Raw genomic sequence first — 27,004 nt, 5'->3', positions numbered from 1 at the left:
TTTGCCAAGTATATAGAAGTAATTATATATCCCAAAATCATGGAAAGAGTCATAATCATTATGCTAAAAAAAACAGCCTTAGGCCATTTTACATTTGTAATGCAATAATGGAGATCAATAGTCTGTATTTGTCACAATAACATAGCTGACTCAGTAAGAACACAATACCAAAAATGTGTTTTATTTAAATTTTACTATGGGACTAATAATGTGAAACAAATAAATCTACCCAATGTTTTTGTACTGAAAATTTCGATTCCAAAAACATTGGAATCCATTGAAAACCACCAATGACTGAAAAGTTATACAGCATGCTTCCGATGTAGTTGTCTTAAGTATTGCAATTATTCTCTTATACACAGGGATATACTACCTGAGAACCTTTTTTAAGTCAGGTTATTAGTTTATAAGCAAGGCTACAAGAGCAGAGTTAAAAAGCAAAAATTATGATTCCCAAATTATGTGGGTTTTTTTTCCACTTTTATAGTCACCATCATCCAAATGCTAAATATTCTGGGCTCATATAAAAACAACCTCTCTCCATATGACTGCATACCTGAGCACTCAAGTCAACATAAGTCAGCCTCTTAAATATGAAATGTGCAAAATGAAGTTAGACACATCTGAAATGTGCAACTACAGCTAGAGGCCCAGTACTAGCTACCCTCTAATACTGGGCTCATATAAAGACAACCTCTCTCTATAGGAGAACTTCCTATTGAGCACTCTGTTCAAGACAAAGGACCCTGAGATGCACTTGCACACCATCAACAGGACGTTTCCAATCATGACACCAATCTCATGCTTTATCAGGCCTCTCTAGCCACTTCACTGGTCTCCTTTCAGTGGCTGGTGGAGAAAAATGACTTAATCTAGGGAGATTTATATTAGAATAGATGCTGAATATTGCTTCAAGCGATTGCTGAGGGTGATATTATTAATTGTTCTTGGCCCCCTATTGCTACTCATATCATTTTTATTAGAGTTTATTTACATTTTATTTTATTATTCATTTTTGGAGGGAAGGTCTATGACAGACAGGGATGACACGAATATTATAATAAAACTGTAAATTCAGGATTTTGAGTCAATTGTCAAATCGTGATGATTTTGTGTGTGGTTCCCTTACAATTGTCCTGTGCAGCAGCAGCTGAGATGTGAGAAGAAATCACACAACAGATCTGGCAAGTGGTAAGAACGGAATCTTATGAATGGCCTACATTATCAACCATGTAGTCTTTGGTTAAACATTGCATCATACCTCACACAATACATTCTCTGTTCCATGATACTACAGGGATGAACACAACAGAGTTGCCTGGTATTGGAGCCAAGATCATCCTTACATTGCTAAATAGTGACATAATACAGCACCCCATTACATATTAGCAAGGATCCATATGATATACAGGACTGTGCCCTTCGGACAGACAATTGAGTCCAAGGTGAATATTGGGACACTACACACCCAAATTTGGTTTTTAATTAACCCATTTGCTGTAATACAAGTTGAAAATGACTGTGAGCCATTTGGCATGATTATTCACAAAAAAATAAAAACAACTATATAGATACTGCCTGGTTTTGTACAGGGGTGGTAATGGTCACACAAATCATATATGATCAGAGTTATGATGAATCTTGAAAGTTTCCTTTTTCACACTGGTAGGAAGTCTGTTCTTCTACATCTTGCCCAATTCCTTTTTGCTTTTGTAACCCTTTCCTTCGTCCTTCATCATTTTGAATAGTAGCGCCATACATTTTCTTTGGGCCAACAAAGCTATCATTATTCAGTTCTGTCTCTTCAGCTAGTTCATCTTCATCAATTATTCCACATTTTTCTTCATTCAGGCTTTCTGGATCAGCCCATTCCTGTTTCTCACCAGAAGCAAAGATGGCATAAAATATCACGCCACTGTAGTGAACTAGGGCTGCTATAAGGAAGACATTTTGCCATTCTTCACGAGTCTGTAAAGAATTACATGACACATGTTTTTACATAGGTAATATAGCCAAACACAGAAATAAGAGCAGACACTAGCACTGAAAGCCTTATTTCTAATCTTTGTGTGTGCATCTATGTGCGTAGTAAATAACATCTCTTCTATCACTACTGTAATTCCATAGCAAACTCTTTCTTTTGAATGTGTCAACCTTATCACAGAAATATGCATTTCTTTGGTGAAGGGTTGGGCAACTTCAGTGGTCCATGGGCCAATTGTTGAACCCACAACATGACACAAGGAAATGTTCATTGCAAAGGAGTCATACGGTGCTAGAGTGGTACAGATACATTAGGATTGCCATTAGGAATTGGAGTAAGAAAAGCTCCCCCTGGGTTGGTCTTCCACAAGCTTCAGCACCAGGAAAAATGTCACATGTGCCACATGTGCTGGAGGTGAGGCTATGTGGGAAGGCCTAGTGAAAACAGCAACAACTATTTCAGATTAACATGTTCTGTTTTTGGACTAGCAATTAAAAAAAACAACAGGTTGCCATGTTACCCAGTTAGCTGTTTTTTTTAACAGTGGCTGGTCCCATATACCTGGATCCCTCCTAGCTCTTTTAAAATGTTTCTTGTATCTTGCACAGAAATATTGATGACAAGAGTTTCCCAATTTTTCCAGTGATTCCTAGGTAACTTTCTAAAGAGAACCAGGGTATTGTAGTGGTTTGAGTAGTTAACTACAAACCCTAGAGACCAGGGTTGAAATTCCCACTCAGCCATAGACATTTACTTTGTGTTAGGGTGCAGGTCACCCTGTCAGAGTAGCCTAAGAGGAAGGCAGTGGCAAATTTCCTCAAAATAAATCTTTCCCAGAAAATCCTCTGGCACAGTTGCCATAACAATATCCATCTCATCCTAGATTCTGTACTACTCCTGCTGAATTAAAGTGAGCCCTTAACACCTCTAAATTGAATTACCACAAATGGGTTTTGAAGATGTCAATTGTAATGGTTCCTTAAAATAATTATTGTCTGCAATGTATATGAATGAGATTATGATATATCTGAATACCTTACCTTATGTTTAGTCATTGCGCCAACAATGAGGGGGCATACCATTCCCGACAAGGTCCCTACCCCATTGGAAATGCCCATGAGGATACTGGCATAACGTGGTGCAATATCTAAATGATTGACATTAAATCCTGTAACACATAACGCTAGTCAGTAATATGAATTCTCAAGTACTGCATTGGTTTATAATACTAAAAGTGGCTAAAGCAGAACAAACCAAAATAGAAATCTGTCTTTCTGCTTATGAGATATTAGAAAAGTTTCTTCGTTGGACCATCATTCCCAGAATCATCCTGACTGTGGAGAAGAGTCTGGGAATTACTGTCCAAAACATAATTTTTCCAGGTTTTGTTTTTAGGTACAGTAGAGTCTCGCTTATCCAACATAAACGGGCCAGCAGAATGTTGTATAAGCGAATATGTTGGATAATAAGGAGAGATTACAGAAAAGCCTATTAAACATCAAATTAGGTTATGCTTTTACAAATTAAGCACCAAAACAGCATGTTATACCACAAATTTGACAGAAAAAGTAGTTCGATACACAGTAATGCTATGTAGAAATTAGTGCATTTACGAACTTGGCACCAAAATATCACAATGTATTGAAGACATTGACTACAAAAAGCATTGGATAATCCAGAAAATTGGATAAGCGCGTGTTGGATAAGTGAGACTCTACTGTACTTACTTTTAGAATGTTGATGAGAAGAATCAGCCCACATTATGGAAACAAGACAACTTAAGATGTCATTAAACTTCAACAGATGAAATTAATATTCAAAAGCACTGTGTTGTTAGAAAAAATTACACTAAAGATTTCAAGCATTTTGTAGCCTTTTAAGGATTTATAAAACATATTTGCACTGCAGGTTTCTCAGTTGTCTTAGGTAAGGGTAAAGGTTTCCCCCTGACATTAAGTCTAGTTGGGTCCAACTCTGGGGTTGGTGCTCATCTCCATTTCTAAGCTGAAGAGCTGGCATTGTCCATGGACAACTCCAAGGTCATGTGGCCAGCATGACTGCATGGAGCACCATTACCTTACCGCCAAAGTTGTACCTATTGATCTATTCACATTTGCATGTTTTCGAACTACTAGGTTGGCAGAAGCTGGGGCTAACAGCAGGAGCTCACCCTGTTCCCTGGATTCAAACTGCTGACCTTTCAGTCAGCAAGTTCATTAGTTCAGCGGTTTAATCCACTGCGCCACCGGGGGCTCCTTCAATTGTCTTACTAGTCAGAAAACAGTAAACTAATGTCTGACTTCTAATCAAACAACATAACCCCAAAATGACATATATATAAAATGGTAATGCCAGATCTAGATCCCAAGTCTAAAAAAGTAACTCAACTGCTGGAGTCATCTCCTAAAACCTGGAGGGGAGGGGGGTCCTGTATTTGGAACAGGGTGCAACATTTCAGTAGGTGTGTTGAAGGAGTGTATTCGGTAGAATTTTCAACATTCAGATCTGATCTCTCTCCCTCTGTCTCAGCCTGGCCCCATCTTGACTCTACTCATGTGTTGCATCCATCCAGGTTCAGCAACGCTTTAAAATTTCCAAAACAAAGGCAGTGTCGAAATAGGGTTTGACCACAGAGATCTCTGCAGCACATGATCACAGATGTTGTTTGGCTAACTGCATGGTGACAAATTTTAATGCAGCCACTTGTGACTGGTGGCTTCTATGTCAGTGGAGCAGTGCATCCACTGCAGTTTTTAGTGTTGACTCTGTATTGGAAATAGGGTTCACCTAAAATAAGTTCACCATTCTACTGACATGGCAATTATTAGCTGTCTCTTAATGAAATTTTGAATACAGAATTTTTCTAATTATTTGAAAACCAAGACTTGTTCTACAGAATGAGTTGATGGAATGCTCCCCTTTGCCAAGCAGAATACCCTAGACTGCCCATATATTTGTATTTGACATTAACTTATTATAAACTAAATTAAAAAGCAATGTCTTAACTATAACAATAATAATAACAACAGCAATGAATTTGTTACCCGCCTCTCCCTGCGGCTCGAAGCATGATACAACATCATTAAAATAAGAGATAAAACACAAGATATCCAATAAGATATACAGAGTTAAATATAAAAATCCATCGATAAAGTGCAGATTAAAATTCACAACATAAAGTTTACTGGGTGCATGAAGATGCAGAATAATACAGGTCCAGTTTTTTTTAAATATTTCCTATATTGGAAGCAGAGGAGGCACCATCTGGGCTAATTGAAGTGTCCATGCTGATTGGGGGATTCTTATAGCTATAGTCCAAAAATGTAACTTGTTCAGGCTTTGACTCTTGTAATGTTAGGTGAAGCAAAGGAGGTCCCTTTTCTTTTTCAGATGTAGATGGAAACAACTAGTGTACTGTCATGATATTTAAAATACATTTCCCAACCTGTTTAACATTAATATTTTGTATTTTACCTGAAATAGCAAATCCACTAAAGCCTACTGCTAAAACCAAGAAAGAGATAGCCACACCCTTTGTGTGAGAATAGCCAACGACCAAAAGTAAAGTAGCTTCCATTCCAAAACCTGCAAATGAAACACACAGAGGAAATTAATACATTCCTTAAAATAACTTTCAGAAGATATCAAAATAGTTTTCAAGTTTAGTTTCCAATTTGAGTTCTAAATTGGGGAAAAGATGAGATAAAAAGGGAAATGAGAAGAGGAGTGGAAGAAAATATTATCAAAGGCTATAATATAAACTAGATGATGCTACTAAATGTAATAGCCCATGAAAGTATGCCATGAAAGGATTGATTATTGATTACCAGTCTGCATCACACTTTGTTCATTTGGTTCAATAAATTATTCTTAACTGTTGACAAGGCAGGTGTCAGCCTTAGGCGACAATAAATCATCATATTGACAAAATCTAGCATACCTCCACAATTCATGATTTTTCTGACTGAAGTTGTTGTCAAAATCTGTCTGCTTCGTAAAAAGTCAGCTAGCTGACCACCAATCGGTACAATAATGGTCATGACCATATGTGGAACAGCAGACAGAAGGCCAACCTGAAAATAAATACACACAGCTCTATGGAGTCATATTTTATGCATCTCTATACATTTGTATCCATTAGAATTTGTGGACATTTCCTTCACTTTATCTTATGGCATCAATCAATTGATAAAATAATAACAAAAATATAATACTGAATGGAAATGGATGGAAATCAATTTATGCTATGTTGCCTGAGTCTAGATGTGACAGGTGATCAGTGGGAAGCAGAGGAGGAAGAATACATGAGAGTGGGGCATGTGAGAAACCCTGGGAATATGCAAGTAAAATCAAAGCAAAAGGAACTAAAAATACTGAATACAGTTGGCCATCTGTATCCATGGGTTCTGCATCCATGGATTCATACAACCACTGCTAAAAAAAAACTTCCAAAAAGCTAAGCTTGATTTTACCCTATACTGGTGTGCAGGTATACCCCTCTGTAGCCTCCCACAATTTCACAGATCCTCAGGCTGTGTCCAGTACTCATTTGGGTTTTCATCATTTTATGTAAGGGACACTATTTTACCAAGTCATTGTATACAATAGAGCTTAAGCACCCATGTATTTTGGGATTCACGTAGGTACTAGAATCAAATTCCACTGTACTTCCAGAGACCTTTTTCCTTTCTAAATTGCCATCCCTTTCTATTTTTTAACCACCTAGACAGGTATCCGGTGTTTTGGAGGAGCTTTGGGGAAGCATTGTACAGATCGCCATTCCCTTTCCCTCCACAATGGTCAAAGCCCACCTGGACTTGCCATTGAGCCACTGCACCTCCCCCCCCCCCCCCCAATGCCACTTTGTGGTTATAGGAGAACAGGAAAAACCAGATAAGCATCTGGCTCTGGCTCCACAGCTAAATGCCAAATGATTACTACTGAAATCTTTAGAGCAGTGGGTCTCCAGATGTTTTGGCTTTCAACACCCAGAAATCCTAACAGCTGGTAAACTGGCTGGGATTTCTGGGAGTTGTAGGCCAAAATACTCGGGGACTCCCAGGTTGAGAATCACTGCTTTAGAGGATCTCATCAGATGATATAATTTTATCTGCTCATAGCCAGACACTTTTCCAGTTCCTCCTACTCTCCACCAACCACAGGATGACCATGAGGAACTGTAGTGATTCAGTTGTAAGTCCTAATGGCACTGAATGGCTATGGTGTGCCATAAAGAATCTCAGTCATAATAAGTTAATGTTAATTTCTTCTTACATTGATCCGATACTATTCCCAGGAATCAGAACCAAAAGTCTGGATATCAGCAAAGGCTAAAGCAATATGGATTTACTGATAACATATTTTTATAAGAGCAAAGACTCTCTGCAAAAGGATTAAGAGAACCACAAAAGAAAAAAAATGGAATAAATATATCTATAATTGTGGACCTACAGCTTGATTACAAGGAGAAAAAACTAATTGGCTCTATGGGAAACGGGAGGAAGTGGAATTCATCATAATAGTGGTTGATCTGGATTGGGAAAAGGTCTCAGGATTTGGTACATATTGTAATTGTTCTGATAATGTTTGTGTGTATCTATACACACACATATACATCCTATTGCAATAGATTCTTTATGCATTTCTGGCACCAATTTTGTGACTTTTCTTATTCAAAAAAGGGGATCTTTTGTGACCCAGAAATTGCAAGCAGGGATTGATGTATGATATCCAATATCCCTTTCCACTGTCACAATTCACTTTGTAGTTCTGGGTGGTCTGATGGCTCCCAGTGATGGGGAAGTATTTGGGGGTGGGAGAAGGAAACCCCTCTCAAAGCACAATCAACCACAGTTAAACCCTGGTATGTTTATTGCATGAATGAATATGATCGTGGAACCTCCAGTATAAGGCAAGTAAACAAGAAAAAATAGCCCAGTGTTTATCAGTGTTTACTGACATTTGGCAGAGTCAGTAATGTTATGCAACCTTGTTCTATTCTCCCCAATCCAAAAGCCTTTTGACTTTTACTAGCCACTTGTAAATCAAGCAAGAGGTGCAAATTATATAACAGCAATATTGAACAATGCTAATAGAAGATTCATGATTCTTTCTTGAGATACTCAACTTCTCTCATTTAAAGGAAACTTTTAAAAAAATCAATACTTTGACATTATTCTGTAGGAGAAGGATTTTTAGATTTACCTTACTTATTGCAAATCCAAAGACCTCTTCAAAATAGGCAGGTTGACTTATAAGCAGTAAATAAAAAGTCCAGCTTCTGCAAAAGTTTGCCACAATGATTGCGTACACTGGCATTGACGTGAAAAACCGCTTCCAAGGTGTACTAAATCTCTAGAAAATAAAAATATGAAGGGTTTAAAATACCTGGAAGACAACAGTGATTGCAAAAGTCCCAACTGTTGCATAGCCACATCACTATGAGATTATATTCTAATTTAATATGTAGTGTTGTACACCTTACTACCGACTGAATATGTATACATAACAATCTGCGGACCTTTCCTTCTTGCAAACACTTCCGTTTAATATTTGAATGTAAGTCTGCAGAGAAATGTGTGGTGATGAGGAATATGCTGTATATCATAGGCTTAGAAACTACAAAATAAAGAAACCCAGCAGCACACAGACGGGAGAACTGTTGATTAGTAAATATTTTCAATTTTTTTACAGTTATTATAAGCATCACTAGAGAAAAGTTTATAAATTGGATTATAATATTTTATTAGAAACTTCACAGAGAACAGTAGGTACTAGCAATAAGAAGGCAAACTGTTTACTAAATTATATTCTATGGCATATTGTCCACTGTCCTCATTGTTTATTATTTTCTATTACAGTTTTGAGCAATCCACTATTTGCTAAAAGAAAATAGCCATGGCATTATGATATTGGCATTAACTTACACTGGCACTGACTAAATTGGCTCCTCCTATACTTGTTTCTATGTAAGTTCTTTCTTCAATGGTTATTGTTGGATGAACAGCTGGACTCTCATAGGCATGCAAAAGCCAGAACATGTACCAGATAATTCCAAACATTCCTGTATTCAGAAGGAAAAACAAGAGGATAATCAAATTTGTGAAACTTATGTCAAACTTATATTTATCAACATATCAGGTAAAACTGTTCCAACAGAATTTATTAAACTGTCATGCAGACATATTATGAAATTTTAGATCTTGAAAAGTTACCATTTAGAGTACATTCTGATTGTGGGATTCTGGGTGAAATCACATTTTCAAAGATGTGAGCATTATTGTCTCTAAAATAGATTAGATCACTATTATACAGATCCCTTCTGGGAGATGGTGGTGGGATATTATTATTATTATTATTATTATTATTATTATTATTATTATTATTATTATTATTATTATGACTTTAACATAGATTTAGTTTTTCATTATTGGACTGCTTACCGTATATATAAAAGACAGATGACCATCCTATGTATTGTACCAAAATACCTGCTAGTGGCATAGCAACCACTGCTCCAGCATAGGAACCTGTAGAATCAAGGTATGTCATATGAATGAGCAGCTGTGTATAACCCATCCAATCCACTATCTTTTATCATTGATGGAATTCACTGACAATAATAGGAAGCTCCACATGAAAAGCAGCTGCATCCTCATTTCATAAAATGGAGATATCATGCTATTATATAAAAAAAACCCAATGACAATCCTAGATTCTTGAGTTTGGTTTCCAGTCATTTTTATCCCAGGTAAAACTATTCATAAGGCTGTATAAGCAAATTTGTTGAAATAAGACAGCAGGCATCATGAAGACAGAAACAATGATGGTGATTCTCAGCTTACTTTTCACATGACTTCACACCAAAAACAGAGCTACTGCTGGCCAGGTGATACGAGCTCATATTACAAGTTGAATATCATTTATTTATTTATTTATTTATTTATTTATTTATTTATTTCCATCATTTCTATCCCGCCCTTCTCACCCGAAGGGACTCAGGGCAGCTCACAATCTGGCAAAATTCGATGCCAATATACAATACAAAAAGGTAAAACATAAGTAATGAAAACAATTAGATAATTTAACAAAATACAATAAATAGATTTAAAACCATACATTATAAAATACTTAAGCAATTCGTCCACAAGACTTTGTACATAAACCTTAACCTCATCTAGAAATCAGAAATCCAAAATGCTTCCAAATTATTATTTGTCCACATGGAGGCTGATATAGTGACAACCTTGCTTTCTGAAGGTTCAGTGTACAGAAATTTTGTTTCATGCACAATTGATTTGAAATATTGTGTATAAATGTACCTTAGTTTTTGGAATGAGGGATGTGAAAAGATGGAAACAGAAAAGAACTTTGGAATATAACATTCTTATCATGTCTTTATTTTATGATATTTGGGGGGGGGGATTAAAGGCCTTCCAGATGTTTTAAGGACAATATTTCCCAACCAAGCTATCCAGCATATCCAATGATGAAGGGAAATTGGAGTTGTACTTCAACATGTAGAAGACCTCCAATTTCCTATTCCTAATATAAAGAGTATATAGTGGGTTGCTGCTGTCAGTTTTTCTGCATATACAGATGCTCAGTTTTTCAAAGTCATTTTACCATGTAATACATCTGCACTTCACATTCCTCTATCTCAGAAAGATGAGTTGGTCAACCAATCCTGCACTAAATAAATATTTCCTTTTTTTCTGACCAATCCTATTAAGACATTTACAAGATTTTTTTTTCAGATTTTCACCCTCATTTTCCTCATTTCCAAAGGGTTTTGCTCATTTTAGAAAAGACAAAGAGACTATTCAGAGAATTAGGATTTCTACTGCAAAATCTTAATTCCTAATGAAGACAGTTTATAAACAGGGATGGAAAAAGCTCAGCCCTCTCCAAACATTTGGTATTTTGTCCATCTGAATTCCCAGCAATTCCACCCTGGCGAAATGTATAAGGATCTCTCTCAGTTGTCTGAAAGTAGAAACTCTATGTAGCTGATAATGTAGCATGATATCGCCACATAATCTACATCCCCATGAATTAACACATGAGCATTAATAGCCTCCCTGCTACACCTGCTCCCTTTTTTCTTGCTTAACTAATTAATGCCTTCAGCGTTCCCATATGCAGCTTTCCTGTTCAAGACTGGAAAAGGTCATATATCCTCAAGATGTCAGAAGATTATTTCTTAATATCATCAGTGTGCAAAGTAAAGACTATGTCTCTCTGAAAGTTAATATCCAAAACCAGTTCCAAGTAAATTTCAATATTGCAGGCTGCTTAAATGGAAAACCTAAAACTAGAGAAAATTTATTATTTAAGCTGACTCAGCCACTTATGAGCAAAACCCAGTGGATGAGCTCTTCATTCCAGTAGTCAATATGATAGGAGAACTTGCAGTTATGGAATATCACCCTCGGAGTTCTTTTGATGATGGCTACCTTCTAGTATTACGAAATATAAGAAAACAAAGCCTGAATTAAGTCAACTAACCTAATAGAAAAAGTGTGCCAGAGATAAAAGGGTAAAAAGTGATATTTGGATCCTATTGACATCTCATACAGACAAGCCATGAAATTCTAGTTAATTGTGTTGCTAATGAATTATTCTAAGGGATAGACAGACTCAGGTGTTATTCTTACCTTCATTTGACATTAGTTTGTTCTGTGTTAATGAACAGTTGACAATCTATGAACTACTGCTGCTCATTGTTGAGAACAACTCATGATGAGCAGCCATTAGAATAATTCATTAGAAAATTAGTTTAACTTGCTGTTACTCACACTTTTTGTGTTCATTGTAACTTAAAATGCTTTTCCCAGTCACCCTTTCAATCATTCACTACAAACAAATATAATGAGGACATTATTCAAAGCACTGAAGATGACAGGACATAAATTCTGTTAGAAAAACATTTCTTTATGTAATTTTCCTATTTAGACCAGGAGTCACCATAAGGCAAGGTTTATAACAGAAAAGAACATATTTGCGTTTACTGTTTTCACATCCATTCCATTAAGCGTGCATGCAGACAAGCTGTAACTAAATTGTGTAACACAGAAAAGAAAGAAGAGTTACAAAAGATAGCAACCTAAATGTAGAGGGATCATAAACTGGCAAGATTGCTAGTAGGAGCAGAATGAGGTCAGCAGCAGTATGAAGCCAGAGATAAAAGGGGTGTGCATGTGTGGATTCTATCATACTGTAATTGGCAATCTGGTTGTTTGTTAGAGATGTTAAAGTGAGAAATGGATGGATGTTGAGACTTCTGTGAAAAAAAGAATGGGTATATCAATATTTGACATACGAAAATACCTGAATTTGAAGTGAAATGTGGAGGTAAAAATTGGAGAACTTAGTTAAAAAGAGAAGGATGAATACTTTTCTTCTCCTCAACCCCCAATGACTGAAACTGGTAAAAAAAATGGACCAAAGAAGGTGAAAAACATTTCTGATGCACTGAGATATGATCAATAGGAATTTTATCATAGACTGTCTTCTGAGACAAATCGGTAACAGCATACATGTCCTTGAAATGCTAAAAACCATTCTCTGGGAATTGTATATTGCCTTTTCATTGGCTGACCTGGGTAGCTGTTAGAAGTTCTCTAATGAGGAGCAATAATCCTGATTTATGTTTTTAACTGCATAAGAAAAACACTGTATTATTATTTTAACAAGATCTCAAACTAATTCAACTTACCACAGAAAGATGTGGTTGCCAGCCTGCTTCTTTCCAGAGGAGGAGCCCATTTGCTCCACATTCCATGGCATGCTGGATAGGTGACTCCCTAGGATACAATTTATACACACCATTCACATTTTACTGAATCACCTCATTTGGTGGCTTCCATGTGAGTGGAATGGTGAACCCACTTTAAATTTTCATTCAAAATATAAAGGGTCTATGAAAATTGCTGAATCTATTTGCAGGATGGTGTTCAGCACCTTGGGTAGCTTAACACCTTGAACATCACAATGCCATGGTCCAGACCCTGGTGAAAGGTCCTCACTTCCATGCCAATTGCAAGTGCTATTTGCCTCTGAGAGAGCGCTAGCATCTTTTCCCCTCCTGCCATGCCATTTCCCTTGTATACCATGTCTTATCAGATTGTAAGTCTAAAGACAATAAACTGTCAAATTAACTAACTGTAATTTGTCTCGGACTCTTTCTGGTTGAAGAGCAAGGTGTAAATGCTCCACGTTAAAACATGGGGTGGATTCATCCCCCCCTCCCCTACTAACATAGAAACCACCAGCCTCTACTACTTTAGATATAGCATTTTTATTCTTGTCAACTAATTGGACTATATGTATGCATATTTATAAGGCATAATGCTTACTGAACACAAATTAACTTTCTTCCAAAACAAAATGTATACAATCAGGATTCCCATTGTTTAGAGAAATCACTGATGAAGAAAAGAAGTTCAGCAATGTGATGAGTTGCCTGCATATTAATGCTTCTGAATCTTTTTTTTTTTTTTTTGAATGCTCGGTTTCACAATCTCCTCCCACCCTCCCTGGGTAAGTTTATATGGGTTCCCCATATATTTCATGAAGCATGAACTCAGACTCTTGATGTCTGTAGAGATATTGCGCAGTTCTCCCATATCCAAGTGCAGGAAAACAATTCTACAGATGTTGCTAGATTGCAACTTCTAGCATTGCTCACCATTGGCTATGATGGGATTTGCAATCTGACAACATTTGGGAAGCTGCAAGTTATCAACTCATAGAGTAAGGAGTAAACATCAACACAATTCTATTCTAAAGGCTTAAAACAGGTGAAAATGCTTAGAAAGCAGCTATTGGTCTTCAAAATCTATTTGGTGAGCCAGTCTAAATTAGGTAATATGCAGGCATATCATCAATGGGTTAATTAATGGATTAATCAATGGTTGTTGGGAGCCAAACTAATTTAATTAAAATTACTTTTGCTGATTGAAGTACAAATGTCATTCCCATGTATTCATAGTTTCCATTGGGATCATTATACTTTGAGCTAAGAAGTTGCCATATTGAGCATTGACCTAATATAGTAAAGGTAAAAGTTTCCCCTGAAGTTAATTCCAGTCATGTCTGACTCTGGTGGTTGGTGCTCATCTCCATTTCTAAGCCGAAGAGCCGGTGTTGTCCGTAGACACCTCCAAGGTCATGTGGCCGGCATGACTGCATGGAGCGCCGTTACCTTCCCGCCGGAGCAGTACCTATTGATCTAGTCACGTTTGCATGTTTTCGAACTGCTAGGTTGGCAGAAGCTGGGGCTAATAGCAGACACTCATTCCCCTCCCTGTATTTGAACCTGAGACCTTTTGGTCCGCAAGTTCAGCAGCTCAGGGCTTTAACACACTGTGCCACCAGGGGCCCCAACCAAATATAGCATTATACAATTGCGCAAACATACATACCTCTACAAGACCTTGCAAAATTCTCACAAACATCACACAACCATAATGTACTCTGGCAGCAGCAGGAATGAACATGTTCAGTGTTGATGTTAAAAAAATAGCAGCTCCAAACACTCTAAGATTGAGAAAAAAATGAGATAGGGAGAACAATGTTTTATTATTAATTTATATAGGAAATATGCTAAATGTTATCACAGTAAGGTAAACGAAGTGGAAGTTTTGGAGATCGGTGTCCAGCACAAACAGTGAGTGACAATGAGAATGTTTGAAAATGCCCCTCATCCTAACTATTTAAATTCTACAGTTGCTTCCCCATGAATAGTTCCGAAAGTGCTGCAAACTTGTAAATCTGACTGATTTGTATAGAAGTCCAGCACCAGCCACTGCCAATAGGATTTCAACAAACAGTGTTAAGGGCTGTATCCACATTGCACAATTTATAGCAATTTGATACCCTTTTACAGAGTTTGGGGGGTGGTACTTTGGGAGAAGCTGATAATTTTCTGCATATGAACTCCTGTGATGCAGTTCAGAGAAGTTCTGAGATTTCTAAATTCACTCACCAAACTACAAATTCTAGGATAGTATAGCAGAGAGAATAGTATCAATCTACTACAACTGTGTAATACTGATACATCCAGTGTTCCTGGATTCGGGGAAAAAACAGATTTGTGAATAGTAATCTGAGCAAAATGTTAACTCAGGCTGGATCACTGTCCTATATAGCAGGATCTGATCCCAGATTATCTTTGTATCCCTAATTATCTGGCAGTGTTATTGTTGTTTATTTGTTCAGTTGCTTCGGACTCTTCGTGACCTCATGAACCAGCCCACGTCAGAGCTCCCTATTGGCTGTTGCCACCCCCAGTTCCTTCAAGGTCAAGCCAGTCACTTCAAGGATAACATCCATCCATCTTGCCCTTGGTTGGCCCCTCTTCCTTTTTCCTTCCTTTTTCCCCAGCATCATTATCTTCTCCAAGCTTTCCTGTCTTCTCATTATGTGGCCAATGTACTTCATCTTTGCCTCTAGTATCCTTCCCTCCAGTGAGCAGTTGGGCATTATTTCCTGGAGTACGGATTGGTTGGATCTTCTTGCGGTCCAAGGCACTCTCAGGATTTTCCTCCAACACCACAGTTCAAAAACTTCTATCTTCCTTTGCTCAGCCTTCCTTATGGTCCAGCTTTCGCAACCATAGGTTACTACGGGGAATACCATTGCTTTAACTATTCGGACCTTCGTTGCCAGTGTGATGTCTCTTCACTATTTTATTGAGATTGGTCATTGCTCTCCTCCCAAGAAGTAAACGTCATATGATTTCCTGGCTGCAGTCTGCATCTGCAGTAATCTTCACGCCTAGAAATATCAAGTCTGCCACTGCCTCCACGTTTTCTCCCTCTATCGGCTTATATAATCCAGTTCAAAGCAGATAATTTGGGATCAGATCCTGGGATAAAGGGCAATGTAGATCCAGCCTCAGTCCTCCTTCACAAACATCCAAATATAAACACTTCCCCTGTGTCATTGGCCTGTCTGGATGAGCTTGTCTCTTTCTTTTAATTCTATGGATCACAGTGTACCTTTCCACAGAACACTTAAGAACTGAATACTGTTGTGAGACTAGCAAATGAAAAGCCTTTAATCCCATTAGGTTAACAGTCAAACTTATTACATGGAAAAGAGCATGCCTTCATCTTAAACTGCATAGAAATGAATCTTACTGTTGTTTATTAACGTCTCAAAGGAGTAGTATCATACTTATTGTGTTAGCCCACAAAGCAGATTGCTAGAATCACCGTGTTAGAAAAGAATAATATCTAGTTTGAGTTAATATAGTATTAGATAATACAGAAATTATAGTAACTGCTTTATTATAGCTCCTTATCTTACCTGTTAGCTGCTAGCTTATTTGCAATGAAGCCACCCGGAATCTGCGTAACAATATAACCCCAGAAGAATGAGCCATGGATAAGTCCTACTGTTTCTGGATCCCAGTTGAATTGTGCTTTCTACAAATAAAACAGTGTTTACACGAAAGAAAAGAGTTAGTATCTTGGTTTGTGGTAGAATGGAAGCAACTAAGCAGCAATGCTTTGAATGTTGTAGATGTCACTGAGCCAAAAGTACCACAGCTTTCACTGCCAAAAGCTATGAAAATCAGCTTTTGTTGTTGCATGTTCATTAGTTAGCTGAGGTGCAGCAAAATTAAATTAAATATTTTTTAGAAAATGTTAATTATATAACTCCCCTCTGGAATGTAGAAGACTTATAGAGATGATTGGTTCCATCTTCTTGCGAGACACACAAGTACCATTCAACATATTTGTGATTATTTGAGATGCATCTGTTAAATACTCCTGGGCCCAATGTTGGAGATAGGAAAACGGAGGAGAACTAACACTATTTTGCGCTAGTGGCCTACCTGAATGCATCAAAATGGACTCTCTTGAGACTGTAGGAGAAACAGATGCACAGAGAGCATTTATACTCCTTGCCTTGGCCCACTATCCCTAATTTACATCCATGCTGCAAGGCTAACAATATTTGCTTGCTGGCTCCATAGTTGCGACACTATGGATGACCTACAGTTTAATGTATCACACAGGGTTTATTTTGTGGAGATAGCATGTGAGTGAAGACTCGTGTATGCAGTCTCAAGCTTTTTAGAATAAAGGTGTGGGTTATAAGTGCTATGATCAGAAATACACTATTGCAAGGTGCTTCTAACCTGGATGTTCCACTGCTTACAATCAAAAGGCACAGTGCAGTTGTTTCATTCCCCCTCCTTTCATTAATGGATTTTCTCTGGCAAAAATAAAGATAGAAGAAGCACAGCGAAAACACTAGAATGCTGGAAACTGAAGACAGCATCAATTAGATGCCTTGTAGATTTCAGAGAATGCTGTATATAGGCACAGTTAACTAGGGACAAACCAGCATAATAGCTCAGTAGTCTACATCTAACATTAATTCATTATGATTTTCTAAATTCTAGGAAGCAAAAAAAGAAACCCTAACCATATGGGGAAGCTTCGTGCTTAGCTTGAATACAAAAGATCGGGGAACGATATTTCTCAATGCATTTGTCTAAAATATCCATGGTCCCTACAGCTCCTCTTACTTTGTACAATTTTATGCATCTAAATTCTAATGCTTTGTTTTCCCCTGTAACTGACTATCGCATACTGTCACAAGGCCAAGATCTAGGTATAATTTGTACAATATGTATATGCTTAAGAATCACTTATAATCTAGTGATTATATAGATGTCTAATAAAATAAAATCCAGGAACGGTTTTTAATCTGCAGAAATGATATGTTCCCACATACCTCAAGCTCTGGTTTTCCATCGATGTAGATGGTGTTGTTGTTAACCATTTCCACTATGGCAACGCCAAGATTGCATCTAATTCCAAAGGAAATGCAAAACCCCAAGCCACTCATGATAGCAATGATGTAGCGTTTGGGTAGTCCACAACAATAGCAATCAAATAAAGGAGGTTTGTGTGCTGTTCGCACAGGTCTTCCTTCTTCGTTCAGTTCAATGTTATCCTCTTCTAGATTAGTTCCATCAATTTTTCTGAAACCATGTAAAACATAAATATGTTCTTAGGAAACATTTCTAACATGTATTTCAAATTGCAATACTTGTCAGTTACAATAACATTCCCATGGAAACTCTCCCTGGTAAGGTGTACTTAAAATTGGCTGAAGAAAACACCCTAAGAGTTTGCACAAGGTCTTGAGGATTTTAGTGAAATCGTGTAGCAATTGGAATCAAAATGAAAAGTCTTTGGATTGTTATCTTTTCCAGTTAGTTCCTTTAATAAAAGTAATAGAGTTAACTGCTCTTTTAAAATAATGTACAATAGCACATGAAGTGTCTAGATCCAAAGCAGAATCTTTGTCTTCGCATTCGTTGACACAACTTTAGGGGTTTTTTTCCTCCTGGTTGTTTTTACATCAACTGACTGATATAACTCTGTGCCAGCTACGACATACTTCAAGAAATTGGACATGGCCATTGTGGTTCACGCCTTGGTTACATCTAGACTGGATTACTGCAATGCTCTCTACATGAGGCTGCCCTTGAAGACGGCCCGGAAGCTTCAGCTGGTTCAAAGATCGGCAGCCTCCCGCTCCCACCACCATCACAAGCGCGGCTGGTGGGGACGAGGGAGAGGGTCTTCTCAGTGGTGGCACCTCGACTATGGAATGCTCTTCCCAGAGAGATCAGGCAAGCCCCAAGTTTTCAGATCCTGCCAGGATCTGAAAACTTGGTGGTTCCTGCAGATTTTTGAGCAGGATTAGTCCTAGTCCCGTTGCCCCTGGGTTGTTAGCTTCTTATCTAATTTGTTCATCTCTTGTTGTGTCTTCAAATTCCATTCTCCTTCTTATTTTTCCATTAATTCCTTATATCTTGGCCAGTTTTTCCATCCCATTTCTCTCCTCTGTACCGCTTCTAGTGGTGATAGCGAAATTACTGGATTTCTAATGGTGTCATGGAGCCCCCGATGGCACAATGGGTTAAACCGCTGAGCTGCTGAACTTACTACTGAAAGGTCAGAGGTTTGCTGTTAGCTCCAGCTTCTGCCAACCTAGCAGTTTGAAAACATGCAAATGTGAGTAGATCAATAGGTACCGCTCTGGCAGGAAGGTAACTGCACTCCATGCAGTCATGCCGGCCACGTGACCATGGAGGTGTCTATGAACAATGCCGGCTTTTTGGCTTAGAAATGGAGATGAGCACCAACTCCCAGAGTCAGACACGACTAGACTTAATGTCAGAGGAAAACCTTTACCTTTATCTTTTAATAGTTTCATATACAGTAGTCAGTGGGCATGTAAAATATTATAGCTTTAAAATAAATGTAAAAGGGAAGAAGGCGTAAATCACGACTCAGAAGTGATAGGGCAAGTGAGAATTCTGCAACCTCTACTAATGGGAATAAGGAATTATGTGTATTTACAAATAACAATCCTCTATTTAAGGGTCTGCCAGTGAAAATATATGCATTTGAAGTCCTCCTCCCTTGCAAGAAAGAACAATATGAAAGACAAGGGGGACTCTGAAGCAATCATGAGGTATTATTGTTCATGCAGCAGACCAAACACACAGTCATGTTATCTGGTTAGTCTCAATACGGTGATATTGTTTAACCTTGTTGTTGGTGTTTCCCAATTTATGGTGACTCTAAGGCAGTGGTTAGACCAGCTGTTAGGAATTGTGGGAGCTGAAATCCAAAACACTTGGAGGACCAAAAGTTGGAAACCACTGCTCTAAGATGACCCAATCACAGTTTTCTCAGCAAGATTTGCAATTGTCTTCCTCTGAATCTCAGAAAAGACGAGTTTCCATAACCAAACAGGGATTCAAACCCTGCTCTCCCAGAATCCTAGTCAATGCTCAAATCACTACAGCACAATGGCTGTCACGGAACCTTATAATGATTATTTCTAAATGTCTATCTATAAATATAATTTTAAATGTAATATCTATATACCCTATATACTCATATAAAGTCTAGAAATTTTAGTCAAAAAATCAGCCCCCCCCCCCAAAAAAAATCTATGTTTCCACAGGTCAATGTGAGTCAACGTATCCACAGGTCAATTTGAGTATTGTACCAACCCCTTCTACTGTCTCCGCAATGGCACCACTTATGGCCTTTTCAAATACCTGGATGGGGAAATAGCAGTGGTGGCCAGGGGTGGCTGGTTCCTTGAGTTGACATTAGTGTTTTTCCCTCTCAGTAGAATGACCCCTAATTTATCTATGGCTCATATCAAAATCCATAATTTTGGCTCCAAATCTGCCCTCGACTTACACGTCAGGTCAATGTATGCATGAGTATATACAGTATTAGCCATATCCTCATTGTCTTTTGTGGTAAATCCTCGTTTGCACAGCAATATTAATATTTTGCAAGAATAGGTGCCGGCCCTGCTTCCTGTCAGTACAGGGGTGGGAAATGTGACACTCTGGGACTTACCATTTTACATTGTACAAAAATTAATTCAGTGTAAAATGGCCACTTTCAGAATGTCATATTTTATGATCTAAACACCTTTTCAGTCTTCTGCTTCCATAGACTCAATAAGTGGGGATATCTTACTACAAGACAGTAATAGAAAAGGCTCTCCAATACTCAATTACAACTTTCAACTCCTCCTTCAAAAAGTACACTAAAGAAAGGTTAGTTTCACTTGGAAAAGTGTTTTTGGACTACAACTCCCAATTGACATGAAGCCAGGAGAAATCTGGTAATCAAGAAAAGTAATGTTCCAATCTCTAATTATGGCACTTAGCCTTGGCTGTTTAAAATCTATCAACAATTCATAATCTCTCAATACAGATTTATATATTGTTTAATGTGCAGTAAAACAATGCATGGGGAGGCTTTCTAATTGCTGTGTTATTATAAAACTGCATAGATATTTATTGCAAACGCATACAGCATTATTCATCTGACTTATGAGTCAGATGAAAACATTTTTTTTTTGGCATAGCAATGTCTGAACATCTGTCAAATGCTCTTGGCAATATGTGGCCAACCCTAATTAAATTCTAATCAACGTGTCTGTTCAAATACATTTTTGTTGCTTTTTGACTAGTTGTCTCTTCTTAATTAGTTCTGTAAACAATACTGAAAAAAGCAAGGAAAAGTATCTGACAAGAAGAACTTACAGGAATATTTAGGCTGGCAGTTGGCATCTTATTGAGACTTCTTGAATCCTAGGCCAACTTTAACCAGAGCTTGGAAGAGTTACAAATCTCAGCATCCCCAACCAACTATTTAGAACAGAAGATTTATCCACAGGCTAAAGAGTCTTCTTACTCTATCTTTTGACTTCTCAATCATACCAACACAAAGTTGCAACAAGGTCCATGTTCAGTATAAGCAGATTCTAGAAAGAAGAGCTGTAGACTTGCAGTAGCAATGCCTCATTGACAAAGTAACCATTCATGAGGCTCTGCTACTTAAGTTCACTAGTATATATTGGCTTACTTATACATGTTACTATGTCATTTTGTAGCTTCAAAATATTATAATTCTATATTATGAAACCAAAATTAAGCCATAACATAGAATGCATAAATATTGCATTTGACATGCTACATTTATTTAGCATCCTCCGACAATATATACCCTGCATTCCACAGTCTGTGAGCAAGGCAGGAAAACTTCTGTATGCCTGTCAAGCAAGACTTCAGAGATGAAGGCCTCAAGTTACACAAACACACTCAGTTGTTTTGGCCAATCTGTATCAGAAAAAAAACTGACTGCCTTTATCAGGCAAACAGAGCGGATAGGATTAGAATTATTGCGCTGTGGACAGCAACTAACACTTGACAACAAGTAATAGGGAGGGGAAAACAAACAACTAAGAGTAGTTCAGGAAAGACTTTAAACTGGATTTTACATAACTCTGAAGCAACATTAACCTGCTTCTTCCTGACAACTAAATTTGCATTTCAGAAATATCATTTCAAATGGAGTAGGTTTATGTGGCTGTTGATGGACTGCATTCTCTTGGTATTCCTCATTTTGCAATGTTGTTTAGGGCTGGTGGAAGCAGCAGTTCAACTATCTGGAGATCTACATGATTTCCAATCCTACTCTAATGGGTATAGTTAGTAAATATTTAGTACATAAATATTAATAAAAATTGGTTAATTATGTGTAAATTCTAGTGTACAAATTTAAGAAAGAGGTATTTTCATGTTTCATTTAAATGTCTTTTTAACAGAGCACTAACTATTAGCAGCCAACTTCCCATTAATGATGTGAAAACAGAATTCCAGGGAATACTTCTGGATCAGGAGGGCCATCAACAACTGAGTTATCCAAGTGGCTGCCTTAGGTGTCACAGGGATTTTATAGTTCTAACAATCCCACTCAATTAATTCAAGGTCAAGTTATGACCTTAAAGAAAAGTTGTGCAAGATTAAGTGCAGATGGAATCTGATACCTGAAAGATTATCAGAAATTTTAAAGAAAAATCTATAGCATGTTTTAGAAATATTACCAAAAGGAGGGGAAATGTTATCATATTTGATGGACGTGAGACAAACTTAAGAAATATTAGGTTCAGATCCATAAAATATTGGAGGAGATTTGGAAAATAAAAATCCAAATGAAACCTGAACTTTTTCTGGTGGGCTTGATGGAAATACAAATTGAAGCATGAAATAATAATTGTGTACAAAATTACAGCTGCCAGACCTCTATATGCACAAAGATGGAAATATATCCACACAGTAATGCAAGATTGGTTGATAAGACTGTATGACCTTGTAAAAATTGATAAATCGACCATTCTGATTAAAAACAAGTCCTTGGAGAATGTTTAAGAAGGATTCGCATTTGGGATTTTTTTTTGAGACAACATTGTTTCAAGTATTAGTAGAGTTACATTTGATGTAGAAGTGCAAGATATTAGTTTAATGGAAGTTTGTTAGCTTGACAATTATAGCCACTATCCAGGAAATGGGAAGTTATTTGTTTATCTTTTATTTTCCCTTTTAATTTTAATTTTGTTGTGTATGTGGTCAGTTAGTTGTTGTTTTTTTTGTAATTTTTGTATATGTGGTAGTTTTATTTTTATTTTTTGGATTTTCTCTTCTGTGTAGTTTTAATGTGTATTTAAAATTGTATGTGACACACACAGAGAGAATCATAGAGTTGGAAGAGACCTTGTGGGCCATTTAGTCCAACCCCCTGCCAAAAAGCAGGAAAATTGCATTTATACACACACACACACACACACACCCTCATAATTAGACACGTTATTCCACTTCTCTAAGATTCATATTGTATCATTAATGAACATACAATTTTACAGAATAACAGAAACATCATAAATGCATAAATACATATATACATAATCCCTATTCATAAGGTTTGAAAATGGCATTTTAGTCCAGGAAGTCACTTTTCCAAGTTGTGCAGCATATCCCAAGGAGCATTCAGTCAATTACACACTTCACCACAAACAATTCTTGTTTAACATTTAAGGTTTAGGCTCTAAGCCAACAAGTGCACTTATCTCAAATCAGCTTTATGCACCTGATTAATTCTAGTCGGCACAGGACAGTCTCATTAGCATTTTGTTCACTACGTTATGGGAATGTCAATGCATTCCTTTAATAAAGCACACTTCAGACAAGTTAAAAGTATGAAATATCCAGTGATCCATCAATTTAAACCATAACCATTACAACAGTGCTTTATACAGAAATGGTTTAATATTACATGATCCTAGTTGTTGCTGTTGTCATTGCTGTGATCACACATTTCCTCTTTAGTGCTGCTTTGATGCCCGCACTTGTACAGCTCAGAGGGAATAGCAAAGTTAGAAAAATGTGGGCTTGATAACAGTGCATAAGACACCAATAGTCCATGATTAAAATAGGATGAGGGGTTTATTCTGCTGCTGTAGGATGAGCAGCAGACATTTGACATTTCTTTAACCACAACAAGTTGATAGGCAAAAGCAAAAAGATAGTGAACTTCAAAAAGAGAGAGAGGGTGTGTGAGAGAGAGCATCCACAACTCTAAGATGAACAAGCAGAAGCGATTTGTTGTGAACCAAGGCTCTTATTAGTACAAGGGGAGGAATGAAGCTCATCAGATACTCCCTCTTATTAAGGAGAGGAATGAAGCTCATCGGATACTTCCTGTTTTGTTTTAAAATGTTAAAATTGAGAAAAATCAAACAATTAGTGACTTCAAGTCATCAAAGCAAAGGGTGGCTTAGTACAAAGTTGAGCACCATTTTAATATTTCAGCAAGCACGCCAAAGCATGCAGGCATCTGTCCTACTTCTTTTACCATCTGGAAATATTTTTATTGATTATGCCTTGAGGTTTTAAACAGGTGAGATCGTCATGTGTATAGATGCTAGCTGTAAGCTCCTGTGCTGGTTGGACTAAATAACCTTTAGAACCCTCCCAAATCTGTAGTTCAATGACTCCATATACCATCATGCAAGTGTATTAAATTCAGTGACTTTTGATATAAAATAGTGCAAATTAGTAATATGTGAGGTCTGTAAAAGGATGAAGAATCACCAAGTATGTTTGGCCAACAACCATGCCCATGAAGTATTGGGAATTAAATTTACTAAGAAACACTGCAGAAAGGTTAAGACAATCACAGAACTGCGAGTGCCTCTTATTTTCCATGTGGTCTTATTTTTTAATCAACGTTTTTATTCTAACATACAGAAGGAAACTATAATTCAAATGTTACAATTTCTAAAGTGATATTGATCTTGCTGATCATATCTGAGAATTGCAACAAATATACATAAAGATCAATATTTATATACAGATCTCTGTTTATGTGTGTCTATATCTATATTTATATCTATGTATACGTATATAGATGTATAGATGTATATCAAGGAAGGAAAAAGGACATGGACAAACCCAGGACAATTCAGAAAATCCAAGCACTGTTTTAAGAAAGTATAATAATGAATTAAATACTATTCAAGAAGCACTATAGTATGCATGTTTCCTCAGAGGCAAGTTGTAGTGGTGCTTACTCACATGTAAACGTGAATAGGATTACAGTCTAAATGGATGGCAGCAAAATAGTATACAATAGATTTCTAAGGAGTCTTGCATACAATGCAATACATTATGGGTTCTATTGTTGATTTTGTAACATTTTGTAAGGCATTCTGAAAACATCTTTTTAGGAGGCAGCATATGAATGATGTAAGTAAAATGTTTCTTATCATAGCACCTATAACTGTTGTGTTTTATTAAAACACGTTAAGATATGACATTCAATGGCAATCAGTGATTAATTTGCAGTTTAAAAAACTGCTGCTCATTGATTACAAATCTTTATTATTTCTAGGAGTTGAATAATAACAGATAAAACACTGCTATCCTTCTCAAATTTGATTTTAACATCATGCAACATGTCATCCGCTCTTGCATATTACTCTGCTTTTATGAATGTAAAATATCCACATTTTCAAATAAATAACAGGGTATAATTCAGTTAAAATATACTTTGTTATAAACTGAAGTTTAAATAACCAGGTAAACATGCAGGGAATTGCTTACAAATCCATACTAACTTAAATAGACTTGTGATTGAAAATTATAAAATAATTTTTGCTCTATGTGTACATTGTATGGTCACTATTACTCCTAAAATATAGTAGTTAAAGATCACATTAAAGCTGGACATGTTTAAAGTCTGTAATACCTTTCCTATGATATTAGTTAGCATCATTAAAAATATGATCCAGCTGTATTAATCATTTTTAGAATTGTGACCTGTTTCACAATTCTTTTTTGGTTTAGTAACACGTTTTATAAAGTTGTTAAGTAACGCTACATTCATAATTAAGTACAGATCATTTGATAATGTTGCACTATCAATTTCTTTTCAAAATATAAATGTTTAATAAGTGTTCAATAAGAATCTGCCCAGCTTCATCAGCGTTTTTACCTTTGTAAATGTCCCAATGAGTTGCTAACAGTATTCTTCACCTCTTCTTTCCCAGGCTTAAGAAATCTCTCCCTTAGGGAACTGAACACCTCAAAAGGCATCTTGTCTTCTTAAATAAATCCTTTAATATAATGTTTGCTTGCTTTCATCATCAGTGCCCTCTTTCTCTCGTTTATTTTTTTATCCTTGGGATAGCGATCAAATGATCCAGCAGATATGAATATCTAGTCCTCCAAAATAATAGTCGGAATGGAAAATTCAGCAAAGTCTCCAAATAACTGCCAATAGTTGAAGCAGAATAGTTGCCGCTTTGTTTTACCTCAATTGTTGTTTCGCAGATGGTTATCTTCCGAGAAAGTGGCTAATGCACAGGGATACACCTGGACAGAGGTAATGCTGGACCAGTGCAACTGACTGAAGCCCTCTGTAACTTGCCCATCCTCTCTCCCTGCTTTCCTCCACTGTTTCTCTCAGACATATTCTGTGCTAGGTGATGCTATAGTAACGAACACAATACCTGTCTCTCTAGCCACTCGAGCTTATTAATAGGACCTCATCCACAGCAAACTGTATTAAACATTTATAAACCGTCTGCCCATCACAAGGATTATAATTCGTACTCTTCATTTTCCTATGGACCCTGCAAACAACACACACACATATATATAGTCTACACATAGCATTTATGGCTGATATCGTGTTTTTATATTGTAGAAACAACATAAAAGCAGAATTAGTGCAATATGAGTATGATGCAAATGAAACCATAACACTGCATGGTTTTTAAAAATGAAAATTAAAGTTAGGAAAGAAGCTATGGAATTGAATCCAACAATAATTAGGCAGAATTGGACAGACAACCACTGAATTCCTCTTTGGCCATCACCATCCTCGGTGGCGCAGGGGGTTAAACCACTGAGCTGCTGAACTTACTGACCCAAATCTGGAGAGCGGGGTGAGCTCTCGCTGTTAGCCCCAGTTTCTGTCAACCTAGCAGTTCAAAAACATGCAAATGTGAGTAGATCAATAGGTACCGCTCCAGTGGGAAAGTAACTGTGCTCCATGCAGTCATGCCGGCCACATGACCATGGAGATGTCTATGGACAACACTGCTCTTCGG

The 27,004-nt window shown here is 37.1% G+C and overlaps 1 protein-coding gene across 1 annotated transcript; it reads right to left on the bottom strand.

Annotated features, from left to right (window-relative positions):
• Positions 1-160: 160 nt before the first annotated feature.
• Positions 161-27,004, bottom strand: slc17a8 (solute carrier family 17 member 8). The gene is made up of 12 exons (XM_062980981.1): positions 25,885-27,004; positions 17,738-17,987; positions 16,298-16,416; positions 14,410-14,524; positions 12,702-12,789; positions 9,427-9,513; positions 8,911-9,047; positions 8,189-8,338; positions 5,925-6,057; positions 5,459-5,569; positions 3,025-3,152; positions 161-1,968 (listed from the first exon to the last, which is right to left on the bottom strand). Exons 1-12 carry the CDS (start codon positions 25,983-25,985, stop codon positions 1,630-1,632), a joined length of 1,758 nt encoding a protein of 585 aa, XP_062837051.1. The 5' UTR covers positions 25,986-27,004; the 3' UTR covers positions 161-1,629.

The sequence above is a fragment of the Anolis carolinensis genome, chromosome 5, assembly GCF_035594765.1.
Source record: "Anolis carolinensis isolate JA03-04 chromosome 5, rAnoCar3.1.pri, whole genome shotgun sequence".
Classification (NCBI taxonomy): Eukaryota; Metazoa; Chordata; class Lepidosauria; order Squamata; family Dactyloidae; genus Anolis; species Anolis carolinensis.
Note: the sequence above shows the minus strand (reverse complement) of the source record. Positions and strands in the feature narration are given on the sequence as shown.

Coding starts and splice junctions, on each gene's coding strand:
- slc17a8 (XM_062980981.1), bottom strand. CDS start 25,985: ATGCCTTTTGAGGTGTTCAGTTCCCTAAGGGAGAGATTTCTTAAGCCT. Junction 14,525..16,297: donor AATAAGCTAGCAGCTAACAG/GTAAGATAAGGA, acceptor TCTCAATCTTAG/AGTGTTTGGAGCTGCTATTT. Junction 8,339..8,910: donor CCAATTTAGTCAGTGCCAGT/GTAAGTTAATGC, acceptor TTTATTTTCTAG/AGATTTAGTACACCTTGGAA.